The 23,337-nt window shown below is 46.6% G+C and overlaps 1 protein-coding gene across 1 annotated transcript in view; it reads left to right on the top strand.

Moving 5' to 3' along the window:
* Positions 1-23,337, top strand: part of LOC123078348 (uncharacterized) — a 59,040-nt gene that overhangs the window by 24,986 nt on the left and 10,717 nt on the right. The window contains exons 5-7 of the mRNA XM_044500828.1: positions 1,932-2,015; positions 2,613-2,669; positions 2,790-2,876. Coding sequence (XP_044356763.1) covers positions 1,932-2,015; positions 2,613-2,669; positions 2,790-2,876 — 228 coding nt within the window. The remainder of the gene's footprint in view (positions 1-1,931; positions 2,016-2,612; positions 2,670-2,789; positions 2,877-23,337) is intronic.

Below are 23,337 nucleotides of genomic sequence, written 5' to 3'. Positions count from 1 at the left end.
CAAACAATTCAAGGAAAATAGCACTAGGGTAAAGTTCTTCCCACTCCAAGGAAATGAGGTCTTGATGTTGATCTTCTCCAAGAGGAGGCCTTGATAATCCGCAAGGATTCTTCCCAAAGAGGGGTCTTGATCTCCAAGAGGAGGGGATACAAGGAGCAAAGCTCTCTAGTGTCTATTAAATACTTTGCTAACCTCTAGAACAAGCTAGGTGATGGGTAGTTATAGTCTAGGGATGAAATAAGAGGAAGAGGGGGGTACAAGGGTCTTTTAGCCTTAATTGCGCGCAGGCAAAACGGTGGAGTCCGGGCACCCGGGGAAAAGGGGACAGGGGCTGCCGCCTAAGGGAGCCCGGGCACCCGGGGCGAAGACGGCCGGGCACCCGGACCGGGCAGAGGGCCAGCTGGAGGGGGACCGGGCACCCGGGGCGGCGGTTGGCGGCTGGAGAGGAGCCCGGGCACCCGAGGCCAAAGGGCCGGGCACCCGGGGCGCGGCGGCTGGAGAGGGACCCGGTCACCAGGGGCCAAAGGGCCGGGCACCCGGGGCGCGGCGGCTGGAGAGGGACCCGGGCACCAGGGGCCAAAGGGTCGGGCACCCGGGGCGGGCAGAGGTGGCGCCCAGGTGGCGATGGCCGGGGACCCGTGGCTGTAGGGGCCGGGCACCCGGGGTGTCCGGGGGGTTTGCCCACCCCACGGCCTCGTGTCCGGGCACCCGGGATCCTCTTGTCCGGGCACCCGGGGTGTCCAGAGGGTCCGTTCCTTCGCGTCCTTCTTCCTTCTTCTCCATGTGTGCTTGGGTCTCCCTCATAACTTCTTCATGGGTTTCTCCCTGGTACCTAAGAATGCACAACACTTCCGTTTGAGGTAGGACCCAACTGTCGTGTGAATTCGAATGGAGTTCGAAGAGGAAGGAGTTAACCTCGGTTTCGATGGCACGTGCGCGAGCTCTCGTCATTGGTCCTCTTCGTACTTGCGGTGGTGACGGGACGTCCATGAGGATGGTCGAGGGATGCTCCGCATCAGCTATGGTGGACGGCAAGTCCGCCTTGGCGCTGGCCAAGAACTCAGTCTTCCACTAATGCAGCAAACATATCGACGTACGGTACCATTTCATCCGGGATTGCTTGGTGGATGGGAGTGTCAACGCCAAAACGAAAGCATTAGGGCGGGTGAAATTCCATGAGCTGCGTGCTAGGATTGGGATTGTCCAAATCAATTCATGTCTGATTTGCAAGGGTTAGGGGAAGAACTTGCAGCAGTCAGTCAATCAGTCAAGTCTTTTCCTTAGGTTGTAAGCTAGTGAGTCGAGTCCGTGTCTTAGGCTACATGTCAGTGGGTCAAGTCAAGATATCTTAGGATGTAAGAAAGCTACTGAGGTGCTTCTGACCTAGTTGCTTTCAGCTATAAATAAGAGGTGAAGCCTAGCCAGCTGCATCCATCACAGCCCAGAAACAAGAGTCCCAAATCAGAATTAGCTGTGCTCTTGCTAGTTGCTACTATAACAATACTAAGGAAGTGTGGCAAGACACAGTTCATGGCAGGAGCCTTTGTTTTGCCTGTTCACCCTGCCAAGATATAATGATCTTACATCAATATTAGGCTTTCCTATAACTACCTTTTTTTATTTGGGTGAGACTAGGCATTTTTTCTCGAACTAAGTTTTTACTGCTAACCATAGTTGTTAACCATAGTTCTTCAGGCTACAAACCTGGTAGATTTTAGTAGTTTGAAACTGTATAATGTAATTCTATGGCGCCTTTTATTGTTATTATATTGTTGTTATAATTACAGTACTGCCATTCCATAATGACAATGTCATATGTACTATTCAGCAGTTTATGATGCGTCCTTAGCCATTTTTAAGTCACATGTTCTACACTTGTATATTCTTATTATTTGAGAAATTGACAGATCATTGATTTTCTGGATATGCAGAAAAGTTCTGTACTGTGCAAGCGACTAATGGACAAGGCACTTGATCCTCCCGTTCTGTTAACGATGACCCCTGACGAACTAAAGGTCTAATCATCTTATTTTCATTTTGGTCTTCACAGTGACCACTTTCCATCTCTTCACATTAGTGATTAGATTAGTTTTTGTGGTGCGTTAGTACTCTTATAATCTAGTCGATATGACATGGTTGCTGAGACCGAAATGGTTCTGTTTAGTTGAAAGCATTTAACTATTAAATCTGAACAGGGGCATGTACTGGACTGATTTGGTTCAAGCACCTGCATTAGTAAATATCAGAAGTCCTTAATATTTCAGAAGTTAGTCTAAAATTTATTCGAGCAATGTTTAGAAAAAATTGAAGAGCTTCAGACGTTACTATTTCTGGGAATTTATTTTCTTTGTTTCCCCTTACTAATTGAGTTTTCAACCTCAAATTGTGAAGGATACTAGTCAGTTGCACTTGCACAATTGTCCAGAATTGCACCTAGTGAGTGTTTCAGACTAGATATGTCCCCTCTTTTCTGAAACCACCTGTTGAGCCAGGAGACCACTTCGATAAATTCTTGCTGTCATTATAATTTTCTCTTGATTCAGTTTGATTACTCTCTTTTGAGTGCGTATTTTCTCTAAATTCTAGAATTACTCGCTTCCTAATCATTTCAGGCTGGGTTGACACCAGCAGAGATAGCGTCTGAATCAGAAGAATCAAGGCAGCTGCAGGTATTATACATCATATGCATTAAGTTCACAATCTGCCAGGGCCAGATAATGAAGAATATCCAGTACAGTAACCGAGTTTTCAGCCAAAGTTTAATTTGTGTTTCTGTTTGTTTTAACTAGATGACTGAGGCCCGGTGTAGAAGATGCACGGAAAAGAAAGTAGGCATACTTGATATCATTCATGCCAGCCGTGGAGATCGCTATCAGGTATTTCCGTGTTCTTTTTCCGCGTTTATGAAGCGCTTACTCTATTTTTATTCCTGGTTGTATGCTGTGGTGCTTTCCACATTACTTGTGCCATCTGGTCGTTTTAATTTAAATCAAATACTATTTGCTTTTAGGGATGATTAATGTTCTTGTTGTAAGGTGGGTTCAAAGGGTTTTAAAAATCACTAGAACAATGCCCGTGCGTTGCAATGGGATATAAATATTCTAGTACGTTAGCTTGTGATCTACCTGTCAATAATAATGCGATTGTGTAAATAAATGTTCATCAAATTCTGCCCGTGAATTACCTTATATTTTGATTAGAAGTTTGGTAAGTAAATTAAAGTGGAATTGGTTCAGAAGGTAAGTAAATTAAGGTGATTGATTATCATGTACATGGAAGGTTGGACGAAGGGGTGGTGGGAAGAAAGGTGAAATGGGAACCTTACATTCTTTTTAAGTAGTAGAGATAATGTGCTGTTATGCACCTCAAAAGAAACCCCAAGATTCATACATGTGTAACATATTTTCACTGAATAGACAAATTGATGCGTAACTCGTGCCACAACCACTGCAGTTGAGGCTTGAGGTTATGATTCCTAGCTATCAGGAGTCTATCCTCCTTTTGAATGCTTGCTTGATTGATGCAACTCTGGGCTTTCAAATCTCCATTTGCATGTGCTGAGTTGCACCCACCTGTTTGTTGTTATAGTCGTTGCTAATTGAATTGTTTCATGTTCTTTGTTGCAAACATAGAATTTTGTTCCCTTATATTTGGGAATTAGAGACTTCCCTAAAGCTCAATTGTTGCAAATGATATTGCAAAGGGTATTGCTCACAAAGGTAATGTCAAGGGAAGGCAAAGTTTGTGACGGAATGGATACCTTCGTCACACTTAGGCCCCATTCAGAAGCTTGCCGGCTCCCAACTTCACCGGCTCCGCGCGAGGAGCCGGCCTGAATGCCGCAGCTCCAAGAAGTCCGCTTCACGAAGCCATCCCTCCTTGCGTGCAATTTCGTGGAGCCGTGGAAGCGTAGGTTCTCCAAATGACGAAACTGGAGTTGGTTGAATTTACAGGAGAATGCCATTCCAAAGTGGCCTGGGTACAATTTCGATCTGAAGAAGCCCTCTCGAGCGAACCAGCGACCGCGCGACCCCATAGTCAGACCAGCCCGCGCCTTTCCTCTCTGGCCCATGCCGACGGCGCGATGCTGCTGCCGAATGCTTCGCAGCTCCCGTATGAACCTGGTTAGCGGCTGGCTGGCTGGCCAAGAAGCTGGCTAGTTTGGGAAGCCAGAGAGCTTCTGAACGGGGCTTTAACCTTTCATGAAGTCGGGGATGACCAGCTCTGCTTCCGGTTGAAGGTGTCAAAGGATGAACTGGTTGTTGGCGATGATGTACTTGGTGGTTATTGATGTAGATGGTTCGAAATGGTCACTCTGGTGATGCATGAGTGATGAAGTGATGACTCGATCACGATGGTTGGTGGAGGTGTACGGTGTCGATGAAGTTCCTCCAAAATTTTCTCGGCCAAACAAGACCAAGAACACTCAAATAGGAGTCCGTAGTGAAAGTTATGGCCAAAACGGTGAAGATGCTGAAATTTCTAGCGTGCTCTCTAGAAATTCCTAAAGTTCCGGGGTAGGGGGTGGAAGTTCCAGATTGTCCGGAAGTTCCGGTCTTTGATAGGGTAAAGGAAAAAAAAGGGCCATAGGAATGCAATGGAAGGCCGATCAACAAGTTTTGCAAGAGATCCATGGATCAAAACCAAGCAAATCACAAGAAATTGGGTATGGCTATTTTTGGGTGGGGATTTTTCTAATTAGGCAAGAACGAAACAAAAATAGGCTAGAATAGTATGTGTGTGTGTGTGGGGGGGGGGGGGGGTGCTCCAAATCATGGCAACCTTGCTCATGATACCAAATGATGTAGGGCAGACCTTAGGGTGGCTCGATCTTCATGAATTGGAGGTGGATTTGAGGAAGGACGTGAAGAACACGAGGGAAAACGAGCGGAATCACAAGGGAAAGAAGCACAAATCAACACACATGTTGCAACACAAGATACATTAGGATAAATACTTGATTCAAATCATCCACTAGAGAGAGATGGAACAAGTGTTAGAATAAATCCGAGGCATACCGTCGATCATCCGAGGACCAAGCAATCACACGAGCACGACACCGAGATTTGTTAACGAGGTTCACCATCATGGCTACATCCCTGGGGCTTGACTACGGGCGCTCCTCCCCATGACACCGCTACAATACCGCACCTCCGGCCGCCCGGGCGCCGGCACACACCATCGGCTCCCCCCGCGTGCCTGTGCTATTATGTTGGCATAGGTTACATCGTGTGTCTACCCCCGCTATATATGAGAGGCCTATGATACAAGTGTCCTACTTGGACACGACTTCATATCCTATCTACACAATACAACTACAAGTCCTACTGTAACCTACCTTGTACAATAATATTCGACACAACTCTAACAAACTCCACCTTGGCGAATATTGTTCACCACCTTGGATTCATCCATGCGTCGAACCTCCATATACATTGGACTTGAGATACTGTTCGCACACGAACATGCCACGTGTACCCTCGACGCCGGGGGGGGGGGGGGTGCACCGGAGCTCACGTCGAAGGAGTCTCACCGGAAGCGCGATTCGCAAGTCGACCGGCGAGAGCTTTTGAGGACCCGAAACCCTACACTCCCGGGAGGGACCCCGCCGGGGAGTGCGGCGGCTATGGGCTGCCCTAGGTCGGTCAAGCCGCCCCTAGAGCCTCGCGGTTCGCAGCTCTCCAACACGAAGAACGACGAAGAACGAGGGAGCAAGAACGAGGGAAGGACAAGACGTAGATGAAAAAGCTGTAGATGTGTTTGCGATTGTGTGTTGTTGTTCAATCGGCTGTCACCCCTTAGGTATATAAGAGGCGGATGGACTTCCCGGGCAAGGAAAGGTTAGAATTCACGTTCAAAACCCTAGTTTGGGTCTAACTCGGAATCCAACTTTCCAAAACGGTTCAGTTTGCAACTTGCGGCAGAAAAATCCAAAACCCGGACTAACATCCCCGGATCCGGCCATTCTCGGAGAAATCCAAAACCCGGATGATCATTCCCGGAGTGTCTGGCCATCCTGATGCAACCGCACATTTTCGGCTCTAACTTTTGCATACGACATCCGATTGGGACGTATTTTATATCAGAATCAACCGTTTTGACGAGGCGCACAACTTTCATGTTAAAACTTTTTCCATTTGAAGCCATCTTAATTGGGTTTCAAGCCATTCTTTAATCTGGTGTCACCATGAGCATCTCTGAACTTGCCATAACTTTTGCATCCGAGCTTCGTTTTAGACCACTTCCATATCCATCTTGATCTTCTCGAAGAAAGCCACCCCATGGTAACTTCCAATCATAAGTTTGAATTAATATTGACATAGCTTAAAGCAACTTTTACGATTGTGCCACTTTTGAGCGTCAACACATGCCCTCCCCCTCGCCTGTTTTTCGGCAAAGCTAGCGTGACGAAAAACTTGTACCATGTTTTGTTCTAAGGACGATGTCAACACTCCATCGGCCATTTATATGTATTTAGGGCGATAATTATATATCGACCATGTTTATGCTAAGGGCGATAATTATATATCGGCCATGTTTATGCTAAGGGCGATAGTTATATATCGGCCGTTTTCCTATCTAAGCTTCTTGTCACACACTTGGGTGGTACTTCTTTAAATATTTGCCATTGAGAGCTCGAGGTAGTAATGTGCCTTGTATGGGTTTCACCAAATATGAGTTTCTGGGAACTACCCTTGTAATCTTAAAAGGACCTTCCCAACTTGGAGACCACTTCCCGAATTTTCTGTCTTTTGAACCAATCGGTAGAATCACCTTCCACACGAGATCACCAACTTAAAAATTCTTTAACTTGACCTTCTTATTGTAAGCTCTTGCCGCCCTCAACTTATCTCTTTCTATGGCCTTTAAAGCAGCCAAACGTTTATCGACGACTTCATCAATATTGTCCATCATCAAGTTATAGAAGTCCACCGCGGATAAATCATTTTGTTTGGCTATTCTCAAAGCATTCAAATTCACTTCCACTGTAAAATGGCCTCCTGACCATATACGAGCTCATATGGAGTCACCTTTGTAGCACCATGGCTTGAGATCCTATGTGCCCACAAAGCTTCGGACAATAGCTCATGCCATCTCCTTGGATTATCCTCAATCTTCTTCTTGATGAGCTTGATTAATATTTTATTACTAGACTCAGCTTGTCCATTGGCTTGGGCATAATATGGGTAGGAATTGAGCAAGTTTATCTTATATGATTCGGCAAATTCTCTGACTTGATGTGACATAAAGGATGAACCTTGGTCCGTAGTTAATGTTTGAGGAATGCCGAATCTATGAATAATTTGTTCAGTTATGAATTGAATTACCTCTGTGTGCGCCATATTTTTGAGTGGTATTGCTTCAGACCGTTTAGTGAAATAATCAGTTGCCACCAACACAAAGCGATGCCCCTTTGAAGAAGAAGGATGAATCTCTCCAATAAAGTCTAATCCCCAACCTCTAAAAGGCCACGGCTTGATAATAGGATGTAACATAGCAGCGGGAGCTAACTGAATATCACCAAACTTTTGACAAGCTTCACATCCTTTATAGTACCGGAAGCAATCATTAACCATTGTCGGCCAATAAAACCCAGCATGTCGTAGTAACCATTTCATCTTGGGAGCCGACTGATGAGTGCCACAAATACCTTCATGGACCTCTCCCATAGCAACTCTCGCTTGGTCCTCGTCCAAGCACTTTAAAAGAACATCATCAATCGATCGGCGATAGAGACCATCATCTCTCATTGTGTATTTGAAAGCCATACCCTGAATAGTCCTGTCCACCCTTTTACTAGGATCACACAAATGATCAATAGTGGGCTTCCTCCAGTCTTGATTTTCTCCTGCATTAAATATTTCATTAGTGGTTGAAACGGTGGGCTCCGGTTCGGCCTCCCCTGTGTTGGCAAGACTAGACATCGGCCTTTGAGAAATATGAAACATGCCACGATCAACATGATAGCCTGATGCTCGTTGTGCCAACTCATTTTCTCTCCAATTGTCATGTCTAGATATATGAGCAATGCTAAAATAATCCAAAGTATAAATTATATCTAGACATTTATCAAGATAAACATTAAGTGATTCGTCAAAACATTGAAAGACTTTGGATATTTGTTGCACTACTAATAACGAATCACCAAAAGCCTCAATATGTGTAGCACCTATGGCAAGCAACATCTCTAAGCCGAATAACAATGCTTCATATTCGGCTTTATTATTTGTGCAAACGTATTCTAAGTGGCATAAGGCTTCAAAAACAGTACCACGAGGAGATATATAAACAATACCAACACCTTGGCCATTGCTACAAACTGAACCATCAAAATATAATCTCCATGGTACTAATGAGACAAGGTTTATATCAATATCATGCTTGTCATCAATCCGATGCCCAACAATAAAATTAGCAACAATTTGGCCTTTCATGGATTTCAGAGATTCATAAGCCAAATCATATTCAATTAAAGCATAAGCCCACTTGCCAATTCTACCACTAAGAATTGGCCTATGCAACATGTATTTGATGACATCGGTTTGACAGGCTATAATGCAAGTACTAGGCACTAGATAATGTCTCAATTTTGTGCAAGTATAATTTCTCAATAAATGTATACCTTGTCTCGGCGTCCAATAAGCGTCGGCTCAAATAAGTAATAGCATATGCTCCTTTCCTTCGGTCTCTTGAGTCAAAACAGCACCAATAACACCTTCCTCCGCTGCAATGTAAAGTCTAAATGGCTCCCTGTGCCTGGGCGCTTTCATAACCAGAGGAGTGCACAAATATTTCTTAATCATATCAAATGCCTCTTGCTGTTTTGCCCCGCAAGTAAAATCAACATCATTCTTTAACCGAAGGATAGGAGTAAATGCATCAACCTTCCCTGATAGATTGGCTATGAACCTCCTCAAATAATTGACCTTGCCAAGGAATTTTTGCATATTTCTCTTGCATGTTGAAGCCTCTACTTTCTGTATAGCTTCTATCTTTTTGGAATCAATTTCCACGCCATCTTCATGAATAACGAAACCCAGAAACTTCCCAGCCGATACACCAAAGGCACACTTCAAATGATTCATTTTCAGCCCATATTTCTTCATTCTTTCAAAAGCCAAACACAAATTGGCTAAGTGAGATTCAAAAGCATCCGATTTGACAACAATATCATCACTATAGACCTCAAGTATAACACCAAGTAAATCATGAAAAATTAAATTCATAGCCCTTTGATACGTGGCGGCGGCATTCTTTAATCCAAAGGTTATCACCGTCCACTCAAAGAAACCAAGGAAACCGGGGCATCGAAAAGCCGTTTTGGACATGTCCTCTTTGGCCATAAAAATCTGATTATACCCCGCATTACCATCAAGAAAGCTAATGACCTTATGTCCAGAAGCATCATTAATAAGCATATCGGCTATTGGCATGGGATACTCATCTTTAGGTGTAGCTCTATTCAAATCTCTGAAATCAATGCACACCCTCAACTTGCCAGAGCCTTTCTTCTCTACTGGCACAATGTTAGAAATCCACTCGGCATACCTGCAAGGTCTAATAAAGTTAGCTTTAAGCAAACGACCGATCTCTTCCTTGATCCGGTCATAAGTTTTTGGATTAAACTTTCTGGCCGATTGCTTGTATTGTCTAAAACCGGCCTTTATAGGTAACGATGCTCCACTAGCTCTCGGCTTAAACCTGGCATCTCATGATATTCCCATGCAAATCAACAAACATATTCTTTCAACAGCTCGATCAACTTAGCTTTATGATCGGCTCTTAAATTTTCGTTTACAAATGTCGGCCTAGGAATTGAACCATCTCCTATATCTATTTCTTCTAATGGATCGGCCGATATAAAACCTTGTCCTAATTTATCCATATCATCTAACTCTTCTATGGACTCATACATATTGTTCTCATTGGACCGATATTCTACAAGACGCTTTTGTAACCACTCTGAGTTATGATCCATTTAAATACATCATACCTTGGAGCCGATTATAGCCAACCGGCTTCAAAAAAACGGGCACGAAACCACTTTTTGTGGCGCTAAGAAAATCAAATTCTGATAAGTCGTGCCCCGTCAAGCAAGTAACATTGGGATGTTGCCAATCCACCGATGCATCGGCCAAAGCAACACAAGCCGAATTATCCGCATGAATGCCTTCTACTTCATCATCAACCCACTAAATTAAAAACTGATGCATAGTAGATGGCACGCATTGGTTTGCATGAACCCAATCGCGGCCTAATATCATATTGTAGTTACCTTGCACCTCAGCGACAAAGAATGCGGTAGCCAAAGTTTTACTTCCCACCGTGAGCTCCACATACATCACACCTTGGGCTTCAGTTTTCTCTTTGCCTTCAAATCCATTGAGCACCATGTTGGTCTTTATCAACTCTTCATCACGCAGCCCCAATTTTTTAAAGACCGAATATGGCATAAGATTCACCACAGCACCACCATCAACAAGCATTCTAGCAACCGGCGATCCATTAATATGATCTTTAAGGAACAATGGCTTCAAGTGCGTCACTGGTTCTTTTGGCTTCTCGAATATAGCATTTTTAGGACCAAAATCCAACTGAGCTACTTCCCCTTCTTCATTTACAGCACGAAATTCAGCGGGTAAGTAATACACCATATTAATATCCATACCTTCATGAACCGGTGTAGACTCATAATCAAGCATATCATCTCCATCCTCAAGCATGTCCCCTGACTCCGAAATATCTCCAAGTGAAGAGGAAGAAATAGGTGAAGTGGACGATGTAATGGCAGCCGCATCGTCCTCCGTTGGTAGTGTAGGTGTTGCTATGATCAATGCAGAAGTTGCTATGTTTTCCTTTTGCTTAGGCTTCCACACTTGTTTGGGGGTACCATGGGACAACTTTCATTGAACAATTCATCCCTTTGCCTCTCTGCTTCTTGTTCCTCCTTCTCATGGCTCCTCATGCGCTGCAATCTCCTTTTTTGTGCCTTGGTCAGACCGGAAGGACACCACTTAGGCTGAGTATATTTTGGATCCCTCGACTTGGCCTTGCTTGTGCTAGCTTCATGATCATTAGCCATGGGACCCTGTCCAGCCACATCTTTATTAGAATCAGCCGGATTATCAACAATAATCGGCTCTTTGATTGTTAATTCTTTAGTGCCTATCATAATAGTTTCAACACTAGTATTCTTCTCCTTTTGCTTGCTAGGCTCTGAAATTTCAGCACTTGGTGATTTAGCACGCCACACTTGCTTGCCAACCCTTCCATGATTATCTTGCGTTGGCCGATTGACACCGTTGTTCAAATGGCCTCTTGTAGGATAAGAGAGCCTCTCATGAATGGGCCTCCTTGGTTCTGCCCACCCCGGATGAAAAGCATAAGGGGCCATTAGGGACTGCCCCCATCCTCCATTGAAACCTCCCATGTAGTATGGCGCATAGGGGGGTGGCGCCATCCATGGTCCCGGTGCCCACGACCCATATGGCCTTGCATGATGCTGAAAGTCTTCCCGAGGAGGTGGCCTTGAGCGCTTCAAATTTGATGACCGGTTAGAGCTAGAACCGGCTGCTTGATTAGCATACTTGGACAACAACATATCAAAAGTTGACTTGATTTTCTTGCGCTGCACTTTAGCTTCATTCGTCTTCCACTTGCCAACCTCTGGACTCTTGGCTTAACAAATTTGACATGAGTGTTCTCTTGCACTTGTGGTTGCCCCTCGAGTGTAGGATTCTTGATGGTGATCTTGATTATCTCCTTGCCATCGGGTTGCTTATCAAGCACAACTTGTCTCCCCAAGACCTTGTCGCTCTCCTTATTTTTCCTGGGCTCACCAATGACAATATTATTCTTATTAGCTGATTCGGCTATGTTGGGCCGAATTAACATCTTCTTCCCCTTCAAATCCATGGTGTTCATTGGGAAAGGATGCTTATCAACTTGCATCTCAGAAAAATTCAATCGTCCGTCACTAATGGCCGATTGTATTGTCGTCGAAAAACATTACAATCATTAGTAGCATGAGAAAAAGAATTATCATACTTGCAATAAGCACGCTGTTGGGGATATTACTACTGGGCGTAAACCGGCCAGGAGAGGCCGGGTTATCCCCATAATGGTTCACTATATCTGAAGCCCATGAAGACAGACGGTGGTGCTTTATGAAGGCCCAGGGCCCAAAAACGGTTTAAGGTCTATAGACGTAAACCGACATTGATATGTAAACTTGTGTTGTAAGATAGAAAGAGCAGAGATCGAGCCGGACACGTTTATGAGCCGGCCTCGGGACCCTGTAAACGGACGGGCGTCAACCCATGTATATAAGGGGACGACCCGACGGCGGTTTAGGAACAACAAACAACAACTCGAGAGCCAGGCATAGCGAATTCGCTCCCTGGTCATCAAAACCCTAGCAATTCCACAACAACTGGATTAGGCCTTTACCTTCATCGCAAGGGCCGAACCAGTATAAACTCTCTGCGTCCTTTGTCCGCTTTAAACCCCTTTAAGCTAACCCGTCGTGATGGCTCCACGACTAAGTCCTTTCTTTAGGACATCTGCCGTGACAAAACCACGATAGTTGGCGCCCACCGTGGGGCTATCGCACGATGGTTTCGAGTTCTTAGAGGGCAGCTTCGAAGGACTCGAGGGATACGCTGTGGGCCGGATGACCAAGAGTCGTCGCGGCAAGCTCTACATCGACGACGCAGGCTGGGGCCCCGAGGCCGGCTCAATCGAGTACGGGTACCGGGTCCCCTTCGGCAGCATCCACGTTTTCATTGGCAAGATCGGCGAACCGGGCCCTGAGCCGGACATCTGCACCGACATCGTCGAGACGGCTCAGCGTGCGAGATCTGCCCGGGTTAAGCCTGTCAGGAAGCGTGCCTTCGTGGGAGTCATCCACAGAGTGAAATCTGAGGATAGATCGGAATCTGGTGGTGAAACCGTCGTTTATTCCGGCGACGAGTCATCGACCGAAGAGACCGAGTCATTGTACCAGTTGCAAGATGGCCGGATTGGGGGCTGTTCCGATGGCGACAGTATTCCGGATCCCTTTGATCCGCCAAACCGGGTTGCGATCTTCATGGCCGGTACACAGCCAACGCTCCACTCTTCGACCTCAGCGGCGATGATTTCCGGGTCAGTAGCAGCGACAGCAGCCGGGGCAGGAGGCCCCGTGCGACCGCCGGCTCAGATTTTGTCTGATTTATTTGACGCTTTGGCAGCACTGATGGCGGAGGTTAATCCGGCGAATCAAGAGGAGCATAATGCGGAAATTGCGAAGGTGAAAGATCAGATAACCCAGGCCAAGGCCGACCTGGCGGCTGAGGATACCAGGATGGCTGCAGAACGGGCCGCATTGGATGCACAGGCTTACCGGCTTATGTTGGATCAGAGCGCGTCCAACGATGTCATGAACCTCTTTAATACCCAGGAGCAGGGACCAGTAATCCGCCAGTGGTAGACCGGATGGAGGCACCTGGAACGGGAGCGCCGGTTCAGCCGCGTCCAACAGATCCGCCTCGTCAGAACGTCCCGTCACAGCACGTCCCAACACCGCCGGGTCACTACTCTAACCCGATGGATAACATTGTCGCTGCCGCTTCACGACTGGCGGCTCTCTCGATCGAAGGCGAGTCCCCAGTAGCGGTCGAGACGCGACGGGCTAGGGAGCTCCTTCAGACAGCTTTGACTCAGCAGCAGGCTTATTCATATAGTCGCGAAAGGATCCATTGTACTCCTCGCCCAAGCCGGAGAAACAGCAGGCATATCGATGAACCGGCCGTGTCAAGCAGTGCGCGAAACCGTAATCCGCCCCGTGGCCATAACCCGGCGGGCGGCGGTGGTGATGCTCAGGATGTGGTGGATCGTGCTAGGGCACGTCGAGAGGCCGAGTTAGCGGCGCAGCATGAAGCCCGCCAACTTACTTCGGTTCGTCCAACCACGTCGGTGGAACCAGGGGTTACTTTCAGCTTTTTGGGAGTACCGTGTCTCGTCCCAGCGTTGCGCAACGTGCGCCTGCCCAAGGATTTCAAGGGCCCACGTAAAGTGTCGAATTACACCGCCGATTTATCCCCCGAGTCATGGGTTGAAAGCTATGAGATGGCAATGGAGATGCTGGATGTGGACGATGCGGCGTGTGCTAAATACTTCACCATGATGCTGGAGGGGACAGCCCGCACTTGGCTGAAGAACTTGCCGGCTAACTCTATTGGGTCATGGGCCGAATTAAGGGCCCGATGTATTCAGAATTTCAAGGATACATGCAAGCAGCCCATGTCAATTGTGGACTTAGCTGCCTGTGTCCAGGAGGAAGGAGAATCAACAACCCGTTGGGTGCGCTGGGTTTCAGAGATTTTGCATTCATCGGACCGCATCAATGCTGATACAGCAGTTTTAACATTGGAAGGCAATTGCCGGTTTGCACCTCTGAAGTTGAAGTTGGGACGGCTCAAACGTCATTGTAATGACATGGGAACGCTTATGGCAGCTCTGGTAAAGTATGCCGACTCTGATAGTACCAAGGACCCCGAGTCTGACGATGACAAGACATGGAAGGGAAAGAAGAGCGGCAACACCAAGGGGCAGCAGCATAACCCGGCGGGTCATGGAAACAGCGGTAAGTGTAAAGCGGATAACAACTTAGACTTTGTGGCTAACACCAACACACAGGACAAAGGTCAGCGGTGTAAGGGTAAACCGCCCCAGCGTGGCGGAGGACCAAGTCCTAATCCGGAGCGCCTGTCTTATCTGTTAAACCAGCCTTGCCCAAAGCACGGGACGCAGGACAAACCGTCCACGCACCTCTGGAAAGATTGTTATATCATGCAGGAGTTCAAAAATTCCGACTTTTTTGGTATGATCACGAACCGGGCGGTGGTTCAGGCCCTGGATCTCATGGGCCGGGTTACGGTGGAGGCAGTTCCAGTTCAGGTTTTCATGGTAATCAGAGCGGACATAGCAATCAAGGCAATCATGGCAGTCAAGGTGGTTATAATCATCAGGGCAATCAGCAGCAACAGCAGCAGTCGGGTTACTAGAGCAACCCGAAGCAGTTGAACAGTGGACAATATCATGTCTTCACCACTAGCCTGTCCAAGCGTGATCAGAAGCTTCATAAAAGGGCAGTGAATTCCGTTGAACCGGCGGTGCCCCGTTACTTACGCTGGTCTGAGCAGCCGATCGTGTAGAGTAGGGAGGATCATCCGCCCCGGGTTGATAATCCGGGTCATCTGGCATTGGTGGTGGCGCCTCAGGTAGGCGGATATAAGTTCACCAAGGTACTCATGGATGGAGGGAGTAGTATCAATATCCTTTATTATGAAACTTTCCGTCGCATGGGGTTAACAGATAAGAATCTTAAACCGTCCAACACGGTCTTCCATGGCGTGGTGCCTGGTAAATCGGCGTATCCCGTTGGTAAGATAGCTCTGGAGGTTGCTTTTGGTGATGAGCATGATTCAAGGTCGGAGACATTGACCTTCGAGGTGGTGAAAATTAAAAGCCCGTATCATGCCTTGTTTGGACGGCCGGCTTATGCCAAGTTCATGGCAAGGCCCTGTTATGTATATCTGCAGCTCAAGATGCCGGGTCATAAGGGTACCTTCACGGTTCATGGAAGCCGTAAGATCGCCTTGGAATGTGAAGAAGGTGATGCAACATATGCTGAGTCGGTTTGTGCAACAGAGGAGTTGAAGTTTTACAAGGACAATGTAGATCCGGCAAATATGACTTCTTTGAAAAAGCCAACTACAGAGCATGATCCGGCCTTGAAGTTTAAAACGGCTGATGAGACTAAGCTGGTTGATTTTGTTCCAGGCGACTCATCCAAGCAGTTTAGCATCAGCGCTAACTTGGATCCGAAATAAGAAAGCGCGCTCATCGAGTTTATCCGTGAGAATCGGGTCATCTTTGCGTGGAAGCCTTCTGACATGCCAGGTGTACCGAGAGAACTCGCTGAGCACACTCTCAATGTTGATCCCAAGTATAAACCGGTCAAGCAATTTCTTCGCCGGTTCAATGAAGAAAGACGCAAGGCTATTGGTGAGGAAGTAGCCAGGCTCTTGGCGGCTGGGTTCATCGTTGAAGTATTTCATCCTGAATGGTTGGCTAATCCGGTGCTGGTGCTAAAGAAGAACGGCACTTGGCGTATGTGTGTGGACTACACAGATTTGAACAAGGCTTGTCCGGCAGATCCTTTTGCTCTCCCTCGTATTGATCAAATCATTGATGCTACGGCGGGTTGTGAGCGTTTGAGCTTTTTGGATGCGTATTCTGGTTACCATCAGATCAAAATGGCAGTTAAGGACCAGGAGAAGACAACGTTTATAACTCCTTTTGGAGCCTTCTGCTATGTGTCTATGCCTTTTGGGCTCAAGAGTGCCCAGGCGACTTATCAGCGCTGTGTGCAGAATTGTCTTTATGATCAGATCGGCCGCAATGTTCATGCTTATGTGGATGATATTGTGGTGAAATCCAGGAAGGAGGAGACATTGATAGATGACTTGAAGGAGACCTTTGATAACCTCCGGGTTTATAAAATGATGCTTAATCCGGCCAAGTGTGTTTTTGGTGTACCGACAGGCAAACTCTTGGGCTTTCTGATGTCTAACAGGGGCATTGAAGCTTCAAGGCTATAACTTCGTTGGCTAAACCGAAGTGTATCAATGATGTTCAACGCCTGGCAGGCCGGATTGCCGCCTTGAGCCGGTTTGTCAGTCGTCTTGGTGAGAAGGCCATCCCTTTATATCAGATGCTGAAGAAAACGGATGACTTCGTCTGGAGTGACGCTGCCAATGAAGCATTTGAGGACTTAAAGCGGCAGCTGGCTAATCCGCCGGTTCTTGCTGCTCCTGTTGATAAAGAGCCATTGTTGCTATATGTGGCCGCTAACGCCCGGGCTGTTAGCGTGGCTATTGTGGTGGAGCGCAAGCAGACCGGAAAGGAGTATCTGGTTCAACGGCCGGTTTATTATATCAGTGAGGTACTTATTGAGTCCAAGCAAAGGTACCCACATTGGCAGAAGCTGGTGTATGGAGTTTTTATGGCAAGCCGGAAGCTTAAGCAATATTTTCAAGGTCATCCCATCACTGTGGTCAGCTCTGCTCCTTTGGGGGATATAATTCAAAACAGGGAAGCAACTGGCCGGATTGCTAAGTGGGCTATTGAGCTTGGGCCTCACGGGTTAAAATATATGCCCCGGACGGCGATCAAATCTCATGCACTTGTGAATTTTATCAATGACTAGACAGAATTACAGGCGCCAAAAGAGAAGCCGGATCATACTTATTGGACTATTCATTTTGATGGGTCCAGGCAATTGGAGGGCTCAGGGGCTGGAGTCGTATTAACTTCCCCACGAGGTGATAAGTTTTGTTATGTTCTCCGTTTAATGTTCCCTTGCACTAACAATGCAGCTGAATATGAGGCTTTACTTCATGGTCTTCGGATGGCTAAAGAGATGAATCTAAGCCGCGTTAAGTGCTTCGGTGACTCGGACCTGATGGCTCAACAAGTATCTGGTACTTGGGATTCCAAGGACCCACTCATGGCAGCATATAGTCGAGAGGTGGATATTGTTGCAGGTCACTTCAAAGGTTATCAGGTCGATCATGTGGACTGGCGAAAGAATGAAGCGGCGGACGCTTTAAGCCGTTTGGGTTCCCAACGTAAACCGGTTCCACCCAATGTCTTCCTGGATGTGCTGCATAATCCGTCCGTCAAGCTCCCTGGCGAAGAGGATTTGGCTGTTCCTGATCCGGAGGCTCAGTTGGTGGCGGCTCTTCATGTTATCCCGGATTGGACGGTTCCATATTTGGCGTATATGAACCGGGGCGAGTTACCAGAGGATGAAACTTCGGCCAGGCAGATAATCCGGCGGTCCAAGTCCATGACTATTATCAATGGAGAGTTACATCATTGCAGTGTGACAGAGGCATTTCAGCGTTGTGTATCTCCTGAAGAAGGCCGTGAAATTTTGCGTGAGATCCACGAAGGAGATTGTTGTCACCACGCCGGTTCAAAATCTCTGGTAGCTAAGGCGTTTCGTCACGGTTTCTATTGGCTGACGGCTCATGCTGATGCTGAGGACTTGGTCAAAAGGTGTGATGGATGTCAAAAATTCTCACGACGCACTCATGTACCGGCTCAAGAGTTGAGGATGATTCCAATCACTTGGCCGTTTGCGACTTGGGGGCTAGATATGGTTGGGCCCTTTAAGAGATCCAAGGACAAGAAGACCCACCTTCTGGTGGCGGTTGATAAGTTCACTAAGTGGGTGGAGGCAGAACCAGTCAGTAAATGTGATGCAGCTACGGCGGTTCAATTCATCAAAAAGGTGATTTTCCGGTTTGGCTTTCCACATAGCATTATAACTGATAATGGTACCAATCTGTCCAAAGGTGCTATGGAGTTCTGTCAACGTGAGCACATCCGGCTTGACGTATCATCAGTGGCTCACCCCAGTCTAATGGTCAAGCGAGAGAGAGCCAATCAAGAGATCTTGAGAGGCATCAAGCCCCGGCTTATGGTTCCTTTGCAACGGACGCCGGGTTGTTGGGTGGAGGAGTTACCTTCTGTGTTATGGAGCATCAATATCACGCCCAACAGATCCACGGGTTATACACCTTTTTTCATGGTTTATGGAGCGGAGGCGGTTCTCCCTAGTGACATCCGTCATGACTCGCCTCGTGTGGCGGCATATGTTGAAGCTGACAATGAGAAGGCACGACAGGAAGCACTTGACCTGTTGGACGAGGAGCGTGACATTGCAGCAGCCCGTTCGGCGATTTATCAGCAAGATCTGCGTCGTTATCACAGCCGCCGGGTTAGAACCAGAACTTTTCAAGAAGGCGATCTGGTGCTTCGACTCATTCAGGATTAGACTGATATGCACAAGTTATCCCTGCCTTGGGAAGGACCTTTTGTGGTCAGCAAGAATCTGCATAACGGGTCATACTATCTTATTGATGTTCGAGAGCGCAAAGACTCACGTAAATCGAAGGAGGAGACCCACCGGCCGTGGAATATCGCTCATCTTCGGCCTTACTATACCTGAGCCATAGGCTCTGCTTATGTACATAGTTATGACAATGTATATATTAGATCAATATAATAAACCGGAGCCTCAGCTAAAGCGGGGTATCTGTTGTTTTTCTTATTCATGTGTGGTTGCATGGGGGCTTCTGTTCATAAAGCGGCGTCCGGTTTACACCTTGACTCAGCTTATAAAGCTTTATATATAAATCACTTGGGGGCTTGGTTGTACTGGAACCATAGCTACACCTCTTGATCGGCGCAAAGCCACCAGAAAAATCACTTGGGGGCTTGGTCGTATTCGAACCATAGTCACACCTCTTGATCGGCTCAAAGCCAAATTACTTCGGGGCCAAAGAGAGTGTTGCAAAAGAACAACTCAAACATAGGCACCCATTGAGCATAGCTCAAAATATTGCTTGGGGATTCTTTGCTATCGCAATGAACAAAGAATCTACACTTGTAATAGGCTATCAAGCCACGGCTTGGAAGCCTGGTGTATACACCTAAAACCCCGTGTTAGCCTGCCTTTTTATGTAAGTCACTCCGTCTAGGTAAACCTGGTATGACCCGGCGAACTTCGAAAAGTCAATATGATAAGACCCTGAACTTGTCAAAGTTAAAACGACGATTGGTTAAGGATTGAGGACCATCTTAAAAGGCTTTGTGAAATGGTTTAACTCAGTGGCCTGGCAGCCCATGAAAAGCCTCGAATTTGGGGCCTGGCAGCCCGTGAAAAGCCTCGACTACAAGTTTTTTTCGTATGCTTTTATTTGCCAAGTTTTTTCTCTTTTGATGACATTTATAATGTTTTGATAAACCGGCGTTCATTAAACCCGGCTTGGCTTTCAACTACAAGTTGTCAGTATCTGATCAGTCGTAATCCGGAGATTATTAACCCGGTCTGGTTTTGACTATAAGTCGCCAGAATTGAATATGAATAAACGGGTGTTTATCATAACCCGGAACGGTTTTATCATAAACCGGCACAATATGATAGAAGATTAGGGTTATTACCCTCATTACAAAAATTGGTCAGCCAACATTATGACTCAAGGTCACAGGTATCAATTATTTTCATATTTGATTATCTTTTTGTGCAGGAATAGCTTGAATAAATCGCTACGGATTATGAACATCAAATGTCTTAAGCATGGTGGATTAACAAGTGTCAGGCATAAATAAATATGCACGATGGCATAGCAAACCAAGTATTTTAACTAGCCTATTACAAGGCGTTTCAGTGCCCAAAAGGATAATTGTTTCTCGACAAGCATTGCAGCACGTGGAAGGCTAAACCGGCCACTGGATCATGATTCCTCACCAGCTTGACTTGACGCTTGCGGATCACCTTGCACCGGTTCATCATCTTCCTCTCTACCCAGTGGCTGGAAGTCAATGGTTGCCCAGTCGATCCCAGTTAGGGCTTGGAATACAGATTCATTGCTTATAAGGGTGGACGGTTTAATGTCAGGGGCATAGGTGTGCTTGCGGATTGGCGGGATAAGATTTTGCGCTTCAGGGGTTGGTGCAGCAACCCGTTTGTTTTTGTCGTCATAACTCGCCTGGTAATATGAGAGATCGGCCTCTTCAGCCAGTTGACAAGCCAGTGGACGTACTTCCCGGTTTATGTCTCGGAGGTCATCATTGCCAAATTCGGATCCGTCTTCTTTTAAGCTGGGATAGCCTTTAGCCACTTCCACCGGATCAAGGTCAGGCACCCATGCTTTTGCCCGGGTTAGTGCGGTCAGAGCACCTACCCTTGCAGCAGACCTCTTTAGCTCTTCTACCCGGGCAGGCAGCATAGACAACCTTTCTAAGGTTTCCTTGATTAAAGTGGGAGGAGGTTTGTTGTGTGAAGCGGTACAGATGATCCGTTGCGCGCCGGTATATAACTGCTCTATAAGAGCATAGGCAGCCTTCAGCTTTTTCTGTACGTCAGAGCCCAGATGACTAATGCGAGTCCCTGCATATTTACAACCATCAGTAAACCGGCAAATATGGGAAGATATGTTGAAAGTGTGAAGCAAGGATGTTTACCAAACACAGCAGCCGTCATGGCATGTATCTGCCGCTTTACGCCAGTCAGCTCATCTACTACCGGTTTAAGAGCTGCTTCTGCGTCCTCGGCTCTTTTTTGCAAAGCAGATTTTTCTGTGTCCCAATCCGCCCGACTCTCCTTCAGTTTTTTCATAGCGGCTAAAGCGCTGGTCAGCTCATCCTTGGCCTTGGAGGTTTCGGCTTGCTGGGACTTGATGTTTTCTTGCAGATCGGCGGTTTGAGTTTCCTTTTTGCTCAGTTCAGCCTACAAGAGACAGATATATCATGAGTTGACGGTACATATTTGAAGTACCAAGCACATAACAAGTTATGCACCTGATACTTGGGGGCTAATGATATTTGCTTGTTCTCGGAAATTTCTACAAGTCCCAAGCACAATACAAGTATTACTCTTGGCACTTGGGGGCTAATGTATGTTTGCTCAAAGTAACATTATGGGTATCCTTCTAAAAGTTCCGGTTCATCTTTATAAGTTAAACCGGACCTTGGGGACTACACTGGCGAAAATTACAGTATTATAAAAGTACCGGTTCATCTTAAAAAGATAACCCAACCCTTGGAGGCTAAAAATGCAAAGTCAAGATATTACAAAGTACCAGTTCAGATGAGTATCATAAACCGGCACTTGGGGGCTACTGGAGTTTGATATTTGAATTGGACATAAGAGAGAAGCAGTTATGCGGTTACCTCATATCGCTCCTTTATCAGATTTACCAAACCAGCTTCATAGTCACGACTTGTATACAGACGGTTCAAGAAGCCAGAATGAATGTCTTGAGCGCTGAGGTGGGCATGGCTTGATAAATCGGCATTCCACTTGCCTTTGCCGATAGCAGAAAGCCCGTCATTGGCAGTATGCTTTGATAAAGCGACAGGATTGCCAGGAGTGGTGTGGCCAATGCCAGTAATCATAATATCATCTTCTTCACCATCAGCGGCCTTCACGGGAGTCGATGGTTTGTCAGCGGCTTCAGCTGGACTTGCCGGTTTATTAGTGTCGCGGACTGGACTAGTCGGTTTATCGGACTGACTCATTGGATCAATTTCCACTTGATCAGCAACAAAGTCATGATCCTGCGACGGCGGGTCATTAAGTATGGCGTCAGCGTTGGTATCTTCCAGATCTGGAGTCTTCTCCGGTTCAACAGCTGTATTGTCGTTAGCCGGTTTATTTAACCGGGCCTTCTTACTGGGTCTGGGTTTAGCACTGAGAAGAACAGATATAAAAGATCAGTACAGTATGGCCGTTGAGAAGAACAGATATAAAAATAACACATCAAGGATAAAATCAAGGGCATAGCTCACCCAGGAACTGTCTTGAGGGCTGGAAGTTGTGTGGCCGTTGACTCGCCAGAGGATGAGTGAGGCGTGCCTTGATAATTTGAATCAGACGAATTAAGAGGCTGACGGAAACAACCCGCCTTGGGACAAGAAGTGTCAGGAATGTAAGAGACCTCTGATTGACGTTTCCGGACTGGAGTATTTGGTAAACCGGCTGAGGTGACTACCTGTCCACTATGCCGGGTTGTGCGGCGGGCTTCGTGTTGCTGCGTCTTCAAAAGAAAGTTTGGGTCCAAGTGAGCAAGGGGGTGAGAAAATTTTACTTTCCGGTTTGCTCGACGGATTTTCGGTGTTGGCAGAGGATCAGAACCGGAGGAAAGGATAATTACCTCTACATCATCAGCTTGGCTGCCTTCGGCATCGTCCTGATAAGGGTCATTGTCAATGAGATGTATGAAAAATGAACCAAGAGAGTCAAGTTCTACCTCTGAGTCCGGATTAGCCAAATCGGCATCAGCATTTGGCTCGGAAGACGCAGTGGTCCTCTTCTTGGCAGGTTTTTTAACAACCTTGGTCTTCTGGCGAAGTGGCTTAGCCGGTTTATCTTGTGGTTTTGCTGGTTTATCCTGTGGTTTTTTCTTCCAGAACGGATCATCGCCCTGTCAAAGATGGACAAAATTTTGAGAGAATATTTGAAAGAAGCAAGTTAGAACAAAAAAGTTATGTGATCCTTACAGTTGGCGGTTTGTTAGAAACACAGAAAGGACTTAATCCGGTCTGGCTACAGACAACCTCCGGTTCATTCAGCATCTTCTTCACAGCCTCAGTAACTTCAACATCTGTAAGCTGAATATCAATGTGTCGTTGAGGGTCCTTCAAACTCCTGGTGTATTCACACATTAAACCGGGGCGTCGGCTTAAGGGCAGTATGCTCCAAGTTATCCAACAACGAGC

The sequence above is a fragment of the Triticum aestivum genome, chromosome 3D (genome assembly GCF_018294505.1).
Source record: "Triticum aestivum cultivar Chinese Spring chromosome 3D, IWGSC CS RefSeq v2.1, whole genome shotgun sequence".
Lineage (NCBI taxonomy): Eukaryota > Viridiplantae > Streptophyta > Magnoliopsida > Poales > Poaceae > Triticum > Triticum aestivum.
Note: the sequence above shows the minus strand (reverse complement) of the source record. Positions and strands in the feature narration are given on the sequence as shown.